General features: G+C 33.7%; 3 protein-coding genes across 3 annotated transcripts; 1 reads left to right on the top strand and 2 right to left on the bottom strand.

The window, feature by feature from the left end:
* Nucleotides 1-378: 378 nt before the first annotated feature.
* LOC106141431 (uncharacterized) lies at nucleotides 379-2863 on the bottom strand. Its single transcript, XM_060947045.1, has 3 exons — nucleotides 2780-2863; nucleotides 2281-2450; nucleotides 379-1877 (listed from the first exon to the last, which is right to left on the bottom strand). Exons 2-3 carry the CDS (start codon nucleotides 2438-2440, stop codon nucleotides 397-399), a joined length of 1641 nt encoding a protein of 546 aa, XP_060803028.1. The 5' UTR covers nucleotides 2441-2450; nucleotides 2780-2863; the 3' UTR covers nucleotides 379-396.
* A 2196-nt stretch (nucleotides 2864-5059) lies between these two features.
* On the top strand, nucleotides 5060-7377 carry LOC106141422 (metacaspase-2-like). Its single transcript, XM_013343079.2, has 2 exons — nucleotides 5060-5216; nucleotides 5894-7377. The coding sequence occupies exons 1-2, from the start codon at nucleotides 5060-5062 to the stop codon at nucleotides 7375-7377; spliced, it is 1641 nt and encodes a 546-aa protein (XP_013198533.2).
* A 566-nt stretch (nucleotides 7378-7943) lies between these two features.
* LOC106141411 (mucin-22-like) lies at nucleotides 7944-15012 on the bottom strand. Its single transcript, XM_060946903.1, has 6 exons — nucleotides 14973-15012; nucleotides 14667-14810; nucleotides 13704-13876; nucleotides 12511-13324; nucleotides 8309-12453; nucleotides 7944-8219 (listed from the first exon to the last, which is right to left on the bottom strand). Exons 1-6 carry the CDS (start codon nucleotides 15010-15012, stop codon nucleotides 7944-7946), a joined length of 5592 nt encoding a protein of 1863 aa, XP_060802886.1.
* Between the last annotated feature and the right edge of the window lie 7407 nt (nucleotides 15013-22419).

The raw sequence follows: 22419 nt of genomic DNA, 5'->3' as shown, positions 1-22419 counted from the left end.
GAACTTTCGGAGATAAGTATCATCATACATACAGACAGACGACAAAAAATGAAAAATAAATTTTTGCTTTCTATTATTCATTTTAAGTGTCCCTCTATCCATGTCAGTCAAATATACAAATGTACAGGCAAAATATTTTTACTGTTTTATTATATGTATAGATAAATTGGGATATCTAGGTACCTACCTAGACAGTCGAACTGCTGGTAAGTTATTACATTTAATTTATCATAATATACATATTAAATAAATCAGATGGAATTTCATAATATTTTATTTCGTAAGATAAACAAGACATTTTGGGTCGAGATAATAAAACATTCACTAAATATAGGTACGAACTAAGAATTCTACAAAAATATTTATATAATGCCAATAATTATCATAAAAACGACTTTAAATTAAATTAAGCAAATAAATATTATCACAGTACAGGTCATCTTTAATTGATTCAGCACACTGACTCAAAAATGCTTCTTGTATAGAAATCCTAGGAGACATTCGTTTACAACCGCAAGACAACAAATGGCCCAATAATGGATGCATTACAGCTGTTGAAGCTGCGAATGAGCCTTCAGACGTAAGTGTTAAGAAGTTTGGGGCACGTGCATACGATTTATCATATTTCACTTTATCCAAATTATCTTTATCAAAAGTTTTTCCAAAGTTGAATAATGGGGATTCCATATTAATAAAATTTGGAAATGGTAAATTCATCATGCCTAAATCATCCGATAAAACTGATATTTGATAAGACATGAACATATTCGGCTCTACGTAGTTATCGTTGCGTGCAAGTACATTTGAAGTAGTAGTTTGATGTTTCTCGGTCGGTTTTACAGTATTATTTAACTTCGATCCCCCACCTTTAAGTAATTTTATAAGATTCCTTTCAGTCATATTAAAAGTAGTTTTATTGAGTGAAATATATTCTCCAGTTGGTTTCTTATGTTTCTCCGCATTGTCATTGGTTGCGTTAACAGATCCAAATTTAATAAAATCTTTAGTATCGTTAATTGATGTATAATTATCAACTACTTTTAAGGGAACGTCACGTTTATTTCTGTATGTTCTCACCAGTGGTTCTTTGTTTGTCAAATCTTTTTGCGGTAGAATTGATGGAAACCAGTATGAACTATTAAAGAAGTTCGTTATCATTTGATTAACCACCTCAAATATTGCAGAGTAGATCTCGTTTTCTTCATTTCTTTCAGTATATTCTAGTGCTCGTTTATAATCATCTGCTTTTATACCATCATTGTGTTGCTTCAAAATAGACGTGATTTTGCTATCCTGATCTAGATGATTTTTGTATTTGTAATTGAATGTAGGTAAATCCATACCTATTCCTCCAGTTTGCCAAACGGCGAAAATTCTCGCATAAAATGACAAGTACAAAGTAGGAATAGTTCTCCACTTATATCGCAATAGTGTGCGTGCCATAAATCTGCTGAGTGGTATTACCGTTACATTGACATTGTGATATTTTTGTTGGAATTCTTTAATTTTTTTACTATTATAATATTCGAAATTACTAATTGCATCTCTTGTATGAATGGGAATTAAGCGACCGTAAATGTTAATATGTCGATATCTTCCATTATTTGGAATGGTATCGTCTATCATGAAAATAACATTGAAATGTAGCAGCGGATATTTAGTAGCCATTTCAGCTAAGTAATCTGAATACATTGACATCATTTCAGAATTCTGCCTTTGAACTATTTGATGATAATAGACTTCATTATAAGGGTTAGAGCTATTGCATTTGAGGATTACAACCGGCTGTCTCTTCACGGAGCCAATAGTCAAGACGTACATCACCAAGAATGAAATCGCCAATAGAATTCCAGTCATCCAAAAGGCTGTTAAAAATTCTGAAAGAAAAAGACATATTCTGATGAATTGTCTATTATAATTGTCTTCAATACGATTTATGTGCCGATGCAAACTATATTGTTGGATCGATCCAAAGCTATTCGATGCTCTAATGGCGATAGGAAAGATCGAGAAGAACTAACTCTGTTTAGGCAATAGAATTAAAATCTACCCACGATGCACATTGGATAAGATTCCCCTTGTTGACACGGTGATATACAGAAGTCGCTCCGTTCAAATAACGGATTCTTTTCTAGTACGAGTATCGTAGGTGACGCTTAATAAAGATGAACCCGAGCTTCATTATAGTGACAAAGCGCATGTTGACGACTATTTCAAACTGATTCTTTATAAGTTTATGAATTCTAGGAGAGTCATGATTGACACCGATATGTATACAACCTGGCCAGCGGTCCCACCAAGAACGTCTTGTGGAGCATGTAACACTCCATGCCGTGTCGGTGGGCGGCATCTGCCGACCACCGCCATCGCCACTTGCCCCTTCCACCTTCAACAACGGACGTTCTTCTTGATTCTTTGTCTGTGGAGAAAGCTCCACCATTGCAATTTGTCTATAAAATATAAAATTGCAAAGTATTATAATCTGTAGCAGTTATTGTGACGCAACAACAACGAGCATTATATAGCCTTTTTTAAAGTGGCCACTCCTAGTAGAACACAAGGCATTACATGAAATGAATAATGATGAAAGATGTAAAAATACTCGTACCTCCGAAATTTTAGCATGATAACATGCTAAAAATTTCGGGACTATTTTTATTAGTTGCAAGTTAGCAAAAAATATTTTTATAAAATACATATTTTAATACGTTATTTTATTTAAATGAGCCTTTTATAATTCCTATCTCAGTAAATATACCTACTTACTTACTTTACTTACCTAATTAGTTCACTATGTTATTTTATGTTTTTTTATTGTTGCGAAAATTTGTGCTAATCAATTTACAATCAATCTGACTTTTACTATTTATTCCTAAAATTTATTCTGATTTCGAAAATAAAAACAGGTTTCAATCAATATCCTGTCTGTGTGTGTATAATACCTACTTATTGGGAACCTTCAAATATATTCTTAATTAAAAATTTACTTCGCTTATAAGTATATTTATGAAGAATAGCTGCTTCTATTCTGATATATTTAGGTCCATTCCCGTGCAGATTGTAAATAAACTTCAATGGGGTAGCAACCTGTTTGTCTATCCATTTTTGATTTAGCTTAGTGTGACTTTAAGTTTCTGGAAATGACTATTGACTACCTAAGGGATAAATACTTCATAAGTGTGGATTTCTGTACCTTCAATTACTAAAGACCATAATTATTCTCATTCATCTTTCTCTTTTCGTTCGTCAAATCGTTTTTCAAAGAGGCACATAAGAAGGAACAAAATCCCAACCCAACGCTTGGCAGGCGTCTGGGGATTCAGTATTTGGGTCAGCACCCAAGGTACGTTCTATTATTGACTACTCATGTCTTTGATAACTTCAACTTTTGATACCTTGACTTACTTATATTTGAAATCAGCAAAATCAAACAATAAATGATTAGTACTTACTTCTGCAGCCAATACGTGAGACGAATGGTGTGTTGATTCAACAAAATTAATACCGGCAAGATATACTTACGTGCTTCTCGCTTGAAACAGCTCCATGTCCATTGTTCAGTCAAGATTAGTCATAATGCGTGAACATATACAGTGGATTAGTGTTTAAAATACTTTTGGAAAAATAAAAGCAAAAATAAGGTATGTTTAAATTGTAATTGAAAAATATAGATGAATAGAAATTAAAAAGCGGCAAAGTGGCCACAGATTCAACTAAGCGAGAGAGAAAAACATAATGAACCTTTTGGGTCTCCGTGGTTGTAGTAAAATGTTTTTTATGAGTAACTTGTTGCATTTGCCTAAACTTGATATATATTATTGTAGGCCCCCTTCAGAACAAAGGATTGTTTGCGATTATATAATTTTCTGCTTTAATCCATACTTTCATATTAATATTAAAAACTAGCTTTCCGCTTGCTTACATACCTAGTCATTTATCACAATTTTAACGTGAACAGTTTCTTTTCCGGGATGAAATTCCATCGCTATACACCTTATAACTTAGATTTTTTTTATTATATTTTACGCACGCTTTTACCGCGACTCACAATGACGCGATTTCATGTCCTGTGGAATTTTCTGAAAATCCTTTATTAAAGGTAACACTATAAAAGGTAAAACTTAAATTAAGTGCCAAACTCCAAGTAGCAAATGCTAACAAAGAGAGCATTTATAATTACATAACATTATACCGTGGTTTCGCTCGCGCATATTGTCTTTTTTTATCGCAAACTATTGCGCCCCGGATGCTAAAGCATAATCATACCAAGTTTATTGTAATCCAACTAGTAGTAGTTTTTATGTGACGCTTGAATTCAAACAGACAGACAATTATTTTAATCACAGTTTTGAATTCGATGTCTATCTAATAACCATCCAATAGTAATTTTTAACCGTTCCCTGCCTAAAAGGTAAAAACGGGATCCTATTACTAAGCATCCTCTATCACCGTGATAGTTAGAAAGTTAAGATTTTTACAAAATTTGTATTGTTGCCGTTGAAGCTATTACAACAAGTACCTACTAAAAATATTATGAAGGGGCGCTATAGGAAAATCGTGATGGTTCCAGATTTAATATATCTATATATCAGATGATAACTGATAGACGCTTAAAATTATTACAGAGCATTTACTTGTATATTAACTTTCAAAATAAATCATTAAATAACAATAAAGTTTAACTAAAGGGGGTTGCCCGTACGAGATAAGTAATTTTTAAGCAATTATTGAATTGATATTATATTAATCAACAGGTTGAAACAATGTTAAGTAACAAACGGTACGACACCCTTCGTGCGCTAGTCCGGCTCGCACTTGGCTAGTTTTTTGTTTGTATTTCAATTCTTACTTATAATCTAGTTCATTCAAATAGATATATGAAAAAAATATTAAATTACCTACATTCACCCTCCATTGCTTTTTTAACTCGCCTCCTTTTATAAAGCTAAAGTCAGAAAACGAGCGTCAACAAGCTTATTTCAATCGAATATTATTTGATCTCATGATTGATTTATTAAATTGTTCTGATTTATTTTACATTTAGATTATATAATCAGGTATGACTGCGACGAGTGTTGAGCAATATCCGTTGTTGCATGACGATTACTCTGAGGAAGAACGATTTGGTCGACAGCAGCGGTTCCGTCCAATGACAATAAGGAACAGAGTTAGAAATAAAGTAAGAGGCGCAGCTTTCCTTCTAAAACGTTGGCCGGGTACGTATCACTTTATTTAATATAATAAAATACAAAAGAATAAAAAAAAAAAATATGAATGTAGATGAAGCGAAGGAAGTATGCAGAGATCGTGGCAGGTGGAAATAGGTAGTCTTCGCCTACCCCTCCGGGAAAGAGGCGTGATTTTATGTATATATGTAAAATATCACTAGTGTCTGCCAACTCCTTATTTTGTGCAGATTGTGAAAATCAATCAAGGTGAAGGGGGAAAATAGGGGGGATTCTTCTATTAGGCGATGGGTTAAGAGACTATCTTATTTATATTTGAATCTTACTTCACTCAATGTTTCTGTTCATATCATATACCTGATTTAAATAAAGAATGTATCACTTTACAATTTCATCTTAGTCTGTTCAGCAGATTTAGTGTTAAAGAGAAATTTAATAGATAGCTATAACTAAACACTAACTAACAAATTTATTAACTCTATCATAGTCTTCATACTTACTAATAATTTTGAAAAATATAAATGGTGATACACATTGCCTGGGATGCACATCTTTATAATAACAGTAGGTACTGTTTTGAAGGTTGCGTATATTATAAAATCTAACATTGTATACCCTTAATGAGCGGAGACTTCAATTCGACTAGTAAGTTCTGTGACATTACGTTATAAAAAGTATTATTATTACTTCTTCTTTTTTCATTTCAGGCTATTGGTCTACAGTCTTGTTATACTGGTGGATAGCTACAGGAATGATAGTAATTACTACATTATTTATATACAATGGGATAGCTGTTTATGCCCTGATACCTACTGAATACAATAGACTTCCATACATTGAGAAACCTTCTACGTTTGATGTCTTAATGCATGTACATGTGAAAATAGATGACGAAATAGATGTTACAAAGTTTTTACCTCATCTATCAGCTCTTTCAACCCAATACAACGAGTATACTTATCATTTGATTGTAGTTGTTAATGATGTTAACTCTCCAATTGATTTACTAAAGACATCAAATGATAATATAAATAACGAGGTTGCTCTACAATCACTTTTGAATGAAGAAGTCGCTGGTGATAAAAAAAGCTTGATAAAATTGGAACAAATTTTCTTGACAAAATATTTAGATACATCACCTATAAGCAAACGCTGGAGAAATATGCCACATCATTTCATTGAATTCATGGTCAGAGCTATCTCAATATGGGAAAGAGGTGGCTTAGCCTTTAATCCAATCATGTTGATACCGAATTCTCCATATACTCGTCATATGGAAAAAGTGAAGACCTTACTAAAAATATACAAGGAATCATCCCGTTCCTTAAAAACAGTATCTTTAGAGAAAACAACAAATGAAAATAATAATCTAAACCGACCCAAGGTTAATAACATACGTGATATTATTGATGCCATGGAACTACTAGATGGTAATAATCTTAAAATTGAAGCAAGAAAAAATGAGGAATTCACATCCTTGGAAACGGCTGAAAGCAGATTTTTTAATCCTTTTGCGATTAACCTATTAAATGATACTAAAATCGTGTCAGACAAAATAACTGGATCATTTCAACAAAAAAACAATGCAATTAAACTTAGTAAAAATGACAAAAAAGGTTCGCAAGAACCAAAAAAATATACTCCTGATTTCATTGGAATAGATGACGCAAACAATAAACTCGATGAAATATCATACACAGTAAATAATAATAATTCAAATACTTTACCTGTCGTTTTTAAATATTTATCGAGTGATAAAAATAAACAGAATGTAACGAGACAAAGAAAAAGTATTATATATTTAAAACCTGTTGGTCAAGAAGAGAAAAATAAAAGTCTAAGTATGGATAACCGAAATATTAATATCACATCAAATCATTTTGAATCCAATATAATTTATTCAAACATAAATATAGCTAATAACGATCCGTCGAATGTGACAATAAATGATAAAAAGTCGCATGTTAATATCAATAGCAATAAATCAATAGATCAATTAACAATAGATTTAAGTGGAAACATTTTAGCGTCTAAAGCACCTTGCCACGCTTTTATTGGTACTTTATTTAGTAATGTACTTCGTCACGAAAGTGAAGATACTGTTTCCGAATTTATAATGGACGAATTGTCCTTATTCTGCAAAAACGATAGTCTTACTTCATGTAATGGAATCGATGTTATATTTCCTTAACGGTTAATATTATTTTGTGTATTAAAAAGATTTTGAGAACTACTATTTGAATAAAAAATCTCTTTGTATTTTGTTTCATAACTTTATTTCGTTCATATCTTAGTATACTTAAATTTTTTAAGAACTACGTTACTATATCTAAATAGTCGTGATCAAAATATTGTTTCAAATTTAACACAATATCTGGATCACAAGGTTAAATCAAGCTTATACAAACTTATGGCAGCCAAAATAGCTAATAATAATGTCTACTGTAACCTACTTGAGAAGACTAGATTCTATACCAAGTATTATTGAACTAAACATTTCTACTGAATAGTTTTACCTCTGGAACTAATTGATTTAATATAAAAATATAAAAGTCATCTGTCTTTATGAGTGGTAATATTTTGCCGTATAAATTATACAACCTGTACAAATTTCCAAAGTGGCTTCAAATTATTGTAAATATTACATAATCTACTAGGATATTATATTATTTTTAACTTCAGTCATAGCAATTTCTTGAATTGTTTGTACGAGTATATAATATAGTGGCGACACTTAAGAAAATTTAAGAAGTTATTTTAAAAAGCTAAATTTTTGCGCTCTACTGGTATTTCCCATCTTTTATTCCAGTCGGTGTCTGATGTTTTGCAGTCCTTCATACTTTCTTTCCTCTCACATCTCTTACTGATATTCCAGTATACATAGCCCTCGGGACACAGATAAACAAAACCTCGCAAGGGGCCCGATTTACCTTTTTGTGTGCACTTTAAGAATGCAGGTGAACATTCACTAGATATCTCAAATGGGTAATAGCCTGCTAAAGAGCAAGAATGTTTTTCTTTTCCAACCACAATCTGAAACAATTTTTATGCGTGATAATTAAATTTATAATTAATATGGTAATTTCAGAAACAATTCAAACAAAAATAAAGACAATTCTTACCGGTTCTTTATAATATGTATCAAGGCGTTTGATTCTCCGGCTATGCGCAATTTCTCCATCGCATTTCTTTTCAGCTCTACTTTCTTCGACACATTGTGTTTTATTTTCATCATAAATGGTGTTATTTGGACATGTGAATACCGCAATTTTTGGCTCATGATTGTCATCATCTGTACACTGATAAAACATATTGCAATATTTTGGATGTCTTCTAAATGAGGTAGGGCAAACGTACAAGTATTGATCTTCATCTGTATCTGGACATTCTTTTGAAGATGTTCCTTCAGTACTTGTACTCTCCGTCGTCGATCCATCTTCCGTTTGTTCAGTTGATGACATTGATTCTGTCGTAGATAATTGATCATCCGTTGATCCTTCAGTAGTTACACTACTTTCTGTTAATTGTTGAGTAGTCGATTCATCAGTTGTTGACTGTTCAGTAGTAGTTGTACTTTCATCAGTCTTTCCTTCAGTTGTAGATGTTTGTATGGTGGTAGTACTTTCAGTTGTCGTCATTTCCTGAGAAGTAGTTTTATCTGCTGTTGTGGTTTCTTGAGTCGATGTGATTTCTGTCGTTGATTGCTCTATTGTTGTTGATTGTTGAGTAGTAGTAGTGCCTTCAGTAGTAGTTGTTGTTATTGCTGTTCCATCGCTTGTTGAAGATTGTTGAGTTGTTGAACTTTCTGTTGAGGAAGATTGTGTAGTTGTTGTGCCCACTGTTGTTGTCGCTTCCATTGTTGTGCTTTGTTGAGTTGTTGTTTCTTCCGTAGTCGATTTTTTAGTAGTTGATGTCTGTCCATAAGTTGTTGAATCTTGTGTCGTGGATTCTGTGGTTTGTTGGGAAGACGTTTCTTCGGTAGAATTTTCCTGGAGATTATTCTCATTTTGAGATTGCACTCCACTACAGTCTCGTGGTGGATAAACAGAATCTTCATGATTACAAGTATCTAGCTGAGGGTCCCATATAGTGCCTTCTCCACATTCAAAATGATAAACAGAAAATCTTTCCCCGTTACCATCCCAATCTACACATCTGTAAAATTTCTTGCAGTCGTTTGGATTTGCATAATAACCTGCTTTTTCACAAGTGACGTTTTCATTTTTTGGTTTTTTAGTTGTACTTTGCTGAGAGCAATTTGTCGTTTGTTCATTTGCATCATTAGTATTACTAAATTGTGTTGTTGGAGGAAATGCTGAACTTGTTTCAGATTGATAATTCTGACATGATGGATTTACGACATCTTGAGGATGATTACAGGTTGTTACATCTTGATCCCATATGGTTCCTTCACCACAATCGAAATCATATTTGGTGAAACCACCTTTTCCATTATCAACACATCTATAGAATTTTGTACAGTCTTGTTTATTACCAAAGTAGCCCTCAGCCTCACACAAATCATTACTTGATAATGATGTACTTTCAGAAACCATGGGTTTCTGTGTAGAATCACTACTGTCTGTTGTTTGAGATACTCCTTCATCTTCTATAGTTTGACTCTGAGTATTTTCACTCATGTTGGTATAGCACCTGGGTACTTCGCTAATATGATTACATGTCTGAATATCTGTATCCCAAGCGGTACCTTCACCACAAGTGAAATCATATTTTGTATAACTGCCTTGACCGTTATCTACACATCTGTAGAATTTTTTGCAATCCTTTCTATTAGGATAAAATCCTTCTGATGAGCAAATATCATCTTGTGTCGGTGTATTTGAAGAATTGTCTTGATATTCATCATGTGGTTTTTCTGTTGAATCAGCCAAAGTTGATGAAGGGACAAATGGTGATTGGTATTCTGTAGTTGTTGATTGATTTGAAGATTGCTCAGGCTTTGTAGTTGGTGCATTATTTTGACATTTATAATCATGATCTTTATGATCGCAAGCTTGAATATCTTGAACCCACATTGTTCCATCTCCACAAGTGAAGTCATATTTAGTAAATCCTCCTTTTTCATTACTTACACATCGATAAAATTTTTGACAATCCGCGGAATTTGGATAAAACCCTTCCGATGGACACGTATCATTTTGAGAATCTGTTATAGATGATTGATTTTCAGTTTCTTCTGTATAAACTGACATTGTTGTAGTTGTAAAAGTAGTAAAAGGCGTCGATTCACTTACAGAAACAGTACTATTTTTGAAACATTTGCTATTTAATTCATGATTGCAAGCTTGTATTTCTTGATCCCAAACTGTGCCATCTCCACAAGTAAAATCAAATTTAGTAAAACTTCCTTTTCCATTATCCACGCATCTATAAAACTTTTTACAGTCATTAGGATCCCCATAAAATCCTTCATTTTGACAAACATTATTATTTTGACTTGGTGTCGGTTTATTTTCACTTACAGAACTATCAGAAGTAGTCGGTTCTTTAGTGGTATTGTTATCGAAATAAATCTCATCATTGTGTGGTTCTTTTGTAACACTTTCTCCATTTTCATTACACGAGAGACCGTTTTCATGATCACACGCCTGTATTTCTTGATTCCAAACTGTACCTTCGCCACAAATAAATTCATATCGTGTAAAACCACCATTTCCGTTATCAACGCATCTATAAAACTTTTTACAATTTTGCGTGTCACCTATAAAGCCACTAACTTTACAGTAATCAATAGTGGTTACTCCATTTTCTTCAGATGGTTTAGATGTAGTTGATTGACTTGCAGGCTGTTCAATATCAGTCTCATTATTGTAACTTGTAGTTGATGAAGATGGATTAAAAGTGGTGGTTCCATTACTTGTTATTCCATCTTCTTTGTGAATTTCATTATTTTGATTTTCATTGCAGTTTTCAACCGCCCATGCATGATTACAAGATTGTATTTTTGAGTCCCAAACAGTACCTTCACCACATGAGAATTCATAACGCGTAAAACTACCATTGCCATTTTCAACACATCTGTAAAACTTTTTACAATCCATATGGTTTCCAAAAAATCCATTAGACGTACAATCATTGTAAGAGTTTTGTTGTTCAGTTGTTGTAGTGATACTGGCTGGTGATGATGATAATGTATCTAATTGCGATGAAGAAATTTCATCCTGTTGCATACCATAACCGCTATCTGATTCATCATTTTGCGTTACTGACTGAGCAGTATTAGTGTCTGTTATACTTGATGATTCTATTTTTTCCGTTGTAGACGAAAATGTGCCACCACACTTTTCAACTGCCCAAGGATGATTACAAGCTTCTATTTTGGGATCCCAAACTGTTCCTTCACCACATGTAAATTCATAACGATTATAGTCACCATCTCCTTTATCCACGCATCTATAGAATTTTTTGCAATCTGTTTCGTCACCCATGAATCCACTAGATGTACAATTGCTTTCTGATTTCCCAGGAATAGGCGTTGTATTTGTTGATTGAAGTGTTGTTGACATTGAGCTAGTTTCTTGATTTGGATTACCATATCCAGCATTTTCATCTTCATCCGTTGTTGTTTGAGCAGTAGGTAAGGAACTTTGAGCGTGTTGTGTAGATGTTATAGTTATTACGTTTGAAGTTGTTGTGGTACCAACCCCTTGTATCGGGGCTTTTGTTGTACCTTTACTTCCACATGTTTTGACTGCCCAGACGTGATTACAAGCTTCTAAGTCTGAGTCCCAAACTGTCCCTTCACCACAGGTAAATTGAAACTTGGTGAAAGTACCGTCACCATTATCTACACATCTATAAAATAATTTACAATCTGTCTCATCTCCTATAAAACCACTAGAGGTACAGTCACTGGATGGTTGCTTAGTCGCTTGAATATCAGCTGTTGATGAAGGTAACTTGGTTGTAGTGGGATTTTGATTTCCATAGCCAACATCATCATTATCTATTGTTGAAGTTTGTAAGGTTGCTTCGTATATTGGGGTAGATTTTGTAGGAGTTTCTGTTGCAATAGATGTCGAAGTAGTTCCTGGGTGTTCTGTTGAATTTTTTACCCCACATCCTTTAACAGCCCATGCATGGTTACAAGCCTCTAAATTAGCATCCCAAACAGTACCTTCGCCGCAAGAAAATTGATATTTCGTATAACTTCCTCTTCCATTATCCACACATCGATAAAATTTCTTACAATCATTTCTGTCTCCTAAAAATCCACTTTCGAAGCATTCGTCAGAAATAGAATGTTCTTTATTTATAGTGTTTATATTGTTTTCTTTTAAAACATTTTCGTCAATTTTTATACTCGTTTCATAACTATGAGTATAGCTTATGTCCATCAAGTAAGACGGTGTCGTTGGATTTGGCCTTAAAGTGGTAGTGACGGGATTTTTTGTGACATCAAAAGTTTTTTGGGTTTGTGATACTATAAAGTTTTGTTCTAGATTATTGGGTATTACTTTGTCATTTGTATAAGGACTGTTTTTATGTTCATCTATTTCGACATCAGAAACCTCATTTATATTACCCCTACCACACCGTCTTCGTTTCACAGCCCATGCATGATTACATGATTGGATATCATCATCCCAAATAGTTGATTCAGTACACATAAATTCGTAGCGTATGAAACCCCCACGTAAGTTACTTATACACCTATAGAATTTTCGACAATTTTCACTGTCGCCCATAAATCCTTCAAATATGCACAAATCCCCATTCTGTGCAGTCGGCTTTCGGGGAATAGGCAATATCTTAGGAGTAGTTGATCTTTGTTTTCGAGTAGATGTAACAACAAGTTCTTTAAAAGCGGAACTGTTAAACCTTTTATGTTCAGCTGTAGAAATAAGCAAAGGATATGAAGTTGACAAATCTTGTCTCTTTGGAGAAGTTGGCCATGTATAAATACGAGAGCTCCCAGTGATCTTTGTATAAAATGGTAGTATTTTTGTCGTTATTGGTAATGGGAATTCATTTCTGACTTCCTCTATTGCATTATCATGTACTTGGTCGTTTTCTGATATGTTAGGTTCTATTCCGCAATTTGACCTTTTGACGGTAGAGGGATGATTACAGATTTCAGCATCTGGATCGTAAATTGTGCCTGGTGCACATTGGAACTGTAATCAAAAAATATAAACAAGTAGGTATAATAATAATAATTTCTGATTGCTGAACGGTACGGAACGGGCACGCATCGTCAGAAGGTTTCTTTCTGCAAGCCTATCAACCGGTGGCTTGAGTGCAATTCCGCTGCTTATAAATATCTAAATTACTTTTTTATAATTTTTTCTTTTTTTTTATAAATAATTTATAAACATAAATTGTAATTTAAGAAATTTAAATAAATGAGTGCATAATTTCGAATATTATCTTAATTTTATTAATCATACCTACTTTCCAGAAAAAATACTATTGGAATCTGGTATCTTTTACAAACGAAGAACGAAACTACAATGTCTTACAGGCGTCTATTTTCAGGTTTTAATATAGTTTTACCTTATAGGTCATATATTTTCCTCTTCCTGATTTCATACAACGGTAGAACACGACGCAATTCGATGGGTCCGCTTGAAAGCCTTCCCCATTACAGATGATAGGATCTGGTCTCCTCCCGGAGTATAACCTGACTACCCTTCTGCTGCTCCGCGGTGCTCGACTTGCATCTGTTGCTGACATGTAAATATTATAACATTCTGCAGTAGTACTTTTCGATGTACCAGCGCTGAATTCTTAATTTTTGTATGGCGAGATAATGTTCGAGCGGTTGAGCCTATTAGAGAGCGCTATTTGATCCGCCTTGTGAGTTTTCATTCATACAATATGGTCACGTCTGTATCCCTTGCGGGATGTCTACCCGGAAGTCACGTTCAGCTGTATGGCTTTATGATGAAATTGAGATTCAAATAGAGACAGGTTGCTAGCCCATCGCCGACAAGAGGAATCCAAAGTTTATAAGCGTATCCCTTAATCGCATTTTTCGACATCCATGGGAAATTTATGCAGTGGTTCCATTCTAAAGTTCCGGAAACCACATGGCATTGTGAGTTTTCATTCGATTGGATTCGGCATTAGGTTGCGCTATTCTGCGCTTTTTCTTTTTATATTTCTAAAGCAACTTATAACTAACCAACAACTAACTTAACTAAAAGTTGGTTAAGTAAGGTTGCCCATGACTTTGTATCATTTTCTATATTATATTATTATTTTCCAAAATGTATCGTATGCGTTGTGTTTTTAAGGTTCAATAGCTACATTAGGTATAATAATGTAACATTTAAATCCGTCTAATTAATTTAGAGATAAAATTTCCATCCTGTTAAGTAAATTATTATAGTCTTAATCAAAGCAAATCCTGCAACGGGAAAGATGATAGTTTCAGCTGTATTGAAAAAACTGTTTAGGGCGGGATTTAAACCCGGAACCTTATGTGTCACGGAAATGATGATGATATATACGTACCATTGCTGTTCCCCTCGTAGGCTTCAACAGCTAGGATCACCAGCAACAGAGGCAAACAGTTGATGATGTGTAGTTCCATCATGGGCATGTACATTTTCATGCCTTTTCCGTGAGTTTTTATAACGCACACATTTTTCTCCCCATCTGAAATCGCAAATCATATTTTTTTAATGTGCGTCAGTGGTTGATCGGTTAAAGGTATCCACTTAGTTCACAGGTTCAAATCTGACCGCGGCCAGATACCAACCAATAACTATTTTCTGATAAAGTTTCCCAACCAGTACTCTTCTATGGGGGAAAACATACTCACTCTGGGATCATGGTCATAGAACATGGAGTTGTCCATTTAGAAACTTAATAACTACTAATTCACTTTCAATTCATGATACATTAATAGCTGGGGATAAAGACATTTGTTATTTCACACAACATCATACAGACAAATCTTAAAGACTTTTCTTAAACACCATAAAGAAAGTAGCCTCTAAGTAACACGATTAGTAAGATCGATACATGTCGATTTCCCGTGACATGATCAAAATCTTCTCACGTGTCATGTACAGCTTTAGGTATCCTTGCCAAGATTGTAGGCTGGATTGCACTCATTTTACTAGTAAACGTCTGGTAATGACCTTGTTTACGGTTTTGTGTGTTCTTAAGAGGTATAGCGGTTGATCCGCTATTTGCTTCATACAAAATGGTGTATTTTGTACGCTGAGCATTTCTACTTATATAAAAAATTTACCCGTAGTCAGAACAATAGATTACACTACATGGTCTCAATTTGTCGACGGTATAAGGTGCCTTAAGTTTATATCTTTGCCTACTCCTTTTGAAAATGTAAAAGCAATGACCGTACAATTGGAAAATAAGGTAAAGTTTCTACTTTTCTGATCTATTAGACTTAAGAATGTTAAAACAAATTGTACTTTTGTATAAAATCGTAAATTGCTTAGTTCTATGAAAAACGTTTAAGAATGAAAATGTCATTAAAACACGTTGAGTAGGTATCCTTCGAAATGTTTTATGCACCTTTGCTATATGTAAAATCGCTGATTAAAAGAGCGATATTTATAATATGATGATGATGAAAAAATGCGTGTTATAATTTGTTAAGTCTGTCACTATTTAAATCTCAATCCTATCATTGAGCCATACATCGTGGCCTTTCTGAGTCTTTTTGAAAATATTGGCTCTGCATAAGGAATAAAGTCGTAATTATATTTACAAATTAATTATTTGATAATATGTGTCATTTTATTATTTTTAAACCACCTCAAGCACTATTACTATCAAGAGACTATTCACGCGAATGTTCCATACAAATTCTCGTACAATACAAAACTCAACAATAATATTATTTTACTTCGATGAAACAGCAAAATGCTTCTTTCTTTATTTATTGCTGAGATAGCAAGCGTGTAGGTCACGATCATGGTCGATGGTAATAACCTCGAGTAGCCTTTACTAAGTATATTACATAAGGCAAAAAGAAACCTTATTTTCTTACGTCACTGCAATTGAAGCAGATTGCCTTTTTTAAAATTAACTTTGATAAAACCCATGTGCTTTTGTTTCCTGTGTAGGTATTGTCCCCAGCACTTTAAAATTCGACCACTCCATCTCTTGGGTTTAGATGTCATTAAAGTCAGCTGAGGGAATAAGCATATTATTTATTGCAAGTTTCCACCGTCTGTTAGCGAAGAAAAAACAATGTGTGCCAGGCTTTGACAACTCGAATACAATGCACACGTATTTTCTTTATCCCTAACAAGGTAGATGGAGTAAAAATTCATAAGATTGAAAGACCGAGTTGAACCGGATGGCTTAATTAAAAATTGTGAGTTTAGAGACCATGTCAACAAAGTTAAATTCTCAAGTTAAGGTAAAAGTATAGCATTTCCCTTGATTGTAAAACACTGAAATATTATGCCCATTCATCCAATGCCCAATCGCTTTAAGACCAGCGTGGTAGTAATCACAGATATCTGAATAATTTATTCCAGTTTCCTTAGCAAAATTTAATATAGAAGATGGTCCAAGTTAAACGCTATTCGATATTTAGATAACATCAACAGTAAATATCGGACGCATGCAACACCTACTCCGATAGTTTTCTAAGTGTATTTTAAAGAAACGAGTTGAATGGACATTTTTAATTATGATGACATAATGATATGATGATGATTATGACCTTGGTTACCTTTGGAATGCTTTTTCTCGTTAGTTTAAACAAAATCGTTGTTGCACCGATTTTTATTAAATTTTGAATGAAAGTATGTATACCAAATTCAAATCTCGAAGTTGTTCGCGAACAAAGTTACCGGTTACAGAAGGAAATAAATATTATTTATAAAAAAAAAACCGCATAGCCTCTGGAAAAAGAATGAATGAAAAGGATGAAGAAGGATCTTCTAACACAAAATATTATGTTCCATTACTATTTGTGTATGTAGTATCTATTCAGACGCATGGTTTTATTTTTCTTTTTGTTCTTAAGAAAGTCGTCGGATTAATGTACCTATCTAGTAAAAATCTACATATACATAAGTAGTATAAAGCAAACAAAAAACAATTTTTATACCTGGATCATAGACAAAGTGCATAATTGCGTGGTTGCGTGACATTGCTATTAGGTACTGTTGATCTGACGCATTTTTCGCATTATTACATTCTGATAAAATGTTGTTTTGAAAAAGAAAATAACCTGACTTAACAGCTGCAACATATGTATAAGATGCTACAAAATAATAAGAATAATCTAGTATTTCTTTCTACAGTAAAATGTATTACCAGTAGTTATCATAAATGCGTACAAATTGCACCCTGATAGGATAAGGACTCGTAACAAAATAATTTAAATCGAGTCTACTCCCTACATGTTACTTATCGGAGCATGCGATATGTTAGTTTGTTTATTGAATAATTCAACTTTACTAGATAGATACTTACTTGTTTATTCTTTTTTAGCCGGGAAATTTATTTTACAATTTTTTTCGTAGTTATGTTAGGGATAAACAAATTAACGTAATGGAAACTAGCTTTTCCCTTCACTAGCTGCACAGCATTAACTTGCAGTTAGATACATACATACATACATACATAAAATCACGCCTCTTTCCCGGAGGGGTAGGCAGAGACTACCTCTTTCCACTTGCCACGATCTCTGCATACTTCCTTCGCTTCATCCACATTCATAACTCTCTCCATACAAGGTCGGCGGTTTCGGGTACTTTTGATCTCAACTATACATAGATATTTTAACCAATTTCTGGATCTCTTACGTAAAAAATCTAGAAAAATAAACCTCTTAAATGTGGGATTATTTATCGATATAGGATAAATAAAGTGTGGTAGTAGCTGATCTGTCCTTTATCTAGATCTATAATATAGTAACTTTATTTTAAAAATAAAATACATTTAAAAGCCAAGAAAAAGAAAACCATTAATCATTCTTTACAGCAGTTTATACATACGCGATTAAAAATTTAAAGACATAAAATATGTTATCGAACGTTTAATTATACTAAGTAACGCAATCTTCATATCTCTGAAGTTATCGTGCTTTATTTTTATGACTGTAAATACAAAAGCGTAAAATGAGACTAAGAGTCATCTCTTTGGAGCCTACCCCATGAATTCCCTGCGCATCTTCGGGTGATTTTCTAAAGGCCATATGTGAATAACCAGGCAACCTTCGTCGGAAAAAAAATCGATACACAAGCCTTCTGGTTCATTGCCACGAATAATTACAACTCTTGGACCATAAATAGGATAAAACCGGAGCTGGTTTGTGGAGTCTGCCTCTAGGACTGTTCGTTATGTATGTTATGTGAAATTAAATGGACTATTTGTTACACGAGTACGTTGCAAGTATTGCCAGGCGCATTATTTAATTTGTAAAACGGAATGTTTATCAATATTTTAAACGGACCTTGTTAGTAGTAAACAATGTGAGATAGGTACTTACTTACGAGTACGTACTATTGCGTAAGTACCTATATAAATTGAAAATAGATTGTTTTATAAATTGGTCATATATAACTAATGCTGTTATACTATACTAAATTACCCTTATTCCATGGCCATTCAGTCTTTGCTCTATTGGCTCTGTCTCTCTAGTACGGGACGCAGACGTGATGTTACGTATGTAAGAATGTATAACTATATAAAACTTAGTTTTTCTCCAGAATACTAACTGGTTTACTGGATGGTAGAAATTGAGTACTTTATTATAATGTAAAAATTTTAAGGTAGTAAATATAAACCCGATGATTGATGAGCAATATTATATTACGTTAAAAAAGACGCGGCCACTGTGATAGTACTTACATAGTCATTATACTGATAGAACAGGATAGACTCATTTACGTAAACATAGTAAAGCCTTTTACTTTCAGAAGTGAGTTGTACATAGACAAGCAGGTGATAACCCGTGAACGCCCATAACAAAACAGGTTCTCGAAGATTCCCTTTCCAGCAGTGGCCAGGGACGACATTCTTGCGGTTGTCTCGTGATGACTCCTGATAATGCGTCTAGGAATAAATTGCTCTCTTGCAGAACCGACGACTGCCCATTTTACATAATTGCAAAAAAAGTCAAGCGCGACTCGTTTTTCTTTAGGTTTTTATTTATAGAAGGATCTTTCTCATCGTAACGTATTTCCAATCGTGTTTTGTTTTGTTTTCTTTTAAACTTGAGTTCGCTTAAGATAGTTGGTGATAAATTCACATACCGCGAGAGATTTTGCAATTGCTTATTATGGACTCAATGAACCAGCCCGAACTCATGCGAATGAACATTGACGAACATTGAGTTTAATTATTCTTCCTTTTCTATCATTTCAGTTAACCAAAATAATAAACAAAAGATATAGAAAGAGAGAAGAGATAAGACATATGAAACTTCGTGAATGGACCCCAGATAGTTCAAGTTAACAACTTCTTATTTAGCGGTGCAATCAAAACGACGCTTACAACTAATAATAAGTAAAGCGACAACGCTGATGACATTCGTTAACTTTTAAAATTTCTTTTACCTTTTTTGGCATAGTAGGATAAATACAATCTCAAAATTTCTCAAACCCAGAAAGATTGCAAACCGCAGAGAGTTTGTTGTGGTTTCCTGGACCTGATGGGACTACCTTGGATATAACTTTATGTACATATATGTGAACAATAGGGTGCCTCTAGAACTAAGTATGGGTATATTAACACACAATATCAGGTGGGGATTAATTGTATATAAAAACTTTTTGATACATACATTATACACAATGACATGAAAGAGTTACATACATCAACAAGTTGTCCTATTATATAAAAAGTTTCCAGCAACAATTAATATACTGTTATATTCTGTCTGTGACACCGGAGGTCCCGGGTTCGAATTCCGGCCAGGGCAAGATAAACTTAATATGGAGTAGTATAGACACTGTAACGTGCCCTAACTGAAGTAAGTAAGCAATTTCAATTATTTATTACTCTAATTATCTTATCTCATAGTATGCGTTAACAACGCATATTGTACTTGATTAATAAACATTACAGCAATAAAAATATTCGCAGAGCCACCGGAAGGCGATCATTCAAACGTAATAGTCCATAATTGGTTTAATTATTGCAGATAGATATCACTGTGTTACTTCATCACACTTCTTGTAAATCCCATCATAGTTAACATATAAAGGTATAAACCGTAGACTTTAAAATCATATAAGTTAATAGAAATACCATATTGTCTTGCTTGACGTCTTGAAACATAAAAGAGAGAGAAAAGTGGAAAGAGATATGTATGTAGGAAACAGACCCTATTTCTCTATGTATACCTAGTGGTAGCGGGTCTGGGAGCACGCGCAAAGATCAGAGAGAATAGAGACGCCATATTGTATTTGAAACTAACGAAATGATATATCAAGCGACGTCTTGATCGCAGTTTTCTGCTTACGTCTAATGAAAGAGATGTACGATGAAAACGTTATGGTGTCACAACCATTAATTGCGACGTCAAATTAGTCAGTACTTTCTTCTTCTTTAATTAAATGTTGAATACATTTAATAAAGTGCCGTGTGGTTGTTGTGGTCCTATTCTTTTTTCTATTGGTGGCCAGGCACCAATAGAAAAAAGAATAGGACCATTCCATCTCTTTCCTGTAAATGTCGTTAAAGGCGACTAAGGGAAAGGCTCATAAATTTGGGATTAGTTATTTAGGCGATGGGCTAGCAACCTGTCACTATTTGAATCTCAATTTAATCATTAAGCCAAACAGCTGAACGAGGCCTATCAGTATTTTATCAAGACTGTTGGCTCTGTCTACCCCGCACGGGATATAGCCGTGATTATATATGTGTATTTATGTACATTATCACCCTTCGCTTTAAGCGTTATATTACTTAATTTGAATTCATGATTAAGTTTGTATAAAATAATCTGTTAAACAATGCATAAGAACAGAAACAAGAACAATTTGCCGGTTCGTCTATATTATAAGAACAAAGCAGATTAATTGCATCCTATTAAGAAACATTAGTCAGTTTTCTTTTAAAAGATCCATATATGATCTTTTTCTTGAAAAAACAAAAATAGTTGACTAACTAATATCCGTTTAATTTCCTGTCAATTGTCTTATGGAGGTTAGGATCAAAGTTATTATCTTTTTTGTTTGAACTGATTTATTATTTGTTTTGATGACGTATGAATAATATTTCCCTTACTGTATGAGGCCACATTGAAGCATAATAGTATCTATCTTGCATTCATGGCTTTCCAAATATCTGGAAAAGTCTCCTAAAGTTAAATACGCAATTATTTTTCTATTTAATAGTGTCACTCATACTTTTAAAAGTGCTGTTTTTGGTTCGGACAAGGTTTAGATAAAAAATAAACTTTTGTTTAGCTTCCTATATACTTATCACTATTTGAATCTCAATTCCATCATTAATCCATACAGCTGAACATGGCTTTTATTTTTTTTTAAATGCTGTTAGCTCTGACAAGGGATTTAGACGTGATTATATGCTAGATAGTTCAATATGGACGAAGCCAGGGTAGGTCCGTACCTTATTAGATATGACTAATTTGCCTAATATGATTACATATTGAAATCTACCACGGATTCCAAAGTGAAGTCATCATTTATATTTCCTCACGATGGACGTGCATGAAAATCGTGATTTCAAAATATAGGAAAATTGTCTGACACCTTAATCATAGTATCCTGCGCAGTGGCATGCTGGATGCCAAGGTTATAGAGGAAAATTATGTCAGACTAATTATTTTTCTACAACATCCTACCACGAATATAATATTTACTAAGCAGATCTCTCTCACATCATTTTAGCTTAATATTGCCTTCAAAACCTAGTGTTCTCATTTTATACAACTTTAAATCATGTAAGTATATCATCTATTCCTACTAGCGTTTGTTTCAGTTGCCTCCTCCCTAGGGATGGTCTCTCTAAAATCACAATTTCGGAGTACGTAAGACAGGTTAAACCAGGTACTTATTAATCGATCAATATCTTCAATTACCTCATATAAAGCAAAATGTAATAATACATTTCGTAACGAACTAATAAATATAGTAAAATAGATAGAAGGTCCTATTCTAAGTGTCGGGGACTTACATGACATGCCTAATGGTCAAGTTACTAATAATATATCCAGTCAACATAAATCCTTTAGTTTAGCAACAGTCGTCACGCGTAGTGGCCCAGACTGATCATATCGGATCATCCGGCGATTCTCCACTCT

This window comes from Amyelois transitella, chromosome 12 (assembly GCF_032362555.1).
Source record: "Amyelois transitella isolate CPQ chromosome 12, ilAmyTran1.1, whole genome shotgun sequence".
Classification (NCBI taxonomy): domain Eukaryota; kingdom Metazoa; phylum Arthropoda; class Insecta; order Lepidoptera; family Pyralidae; genus Amyelois; species Amyelois transitella.
This window is presented reverse-complemented; position numbering and strand designations above follow the sequence as displayed.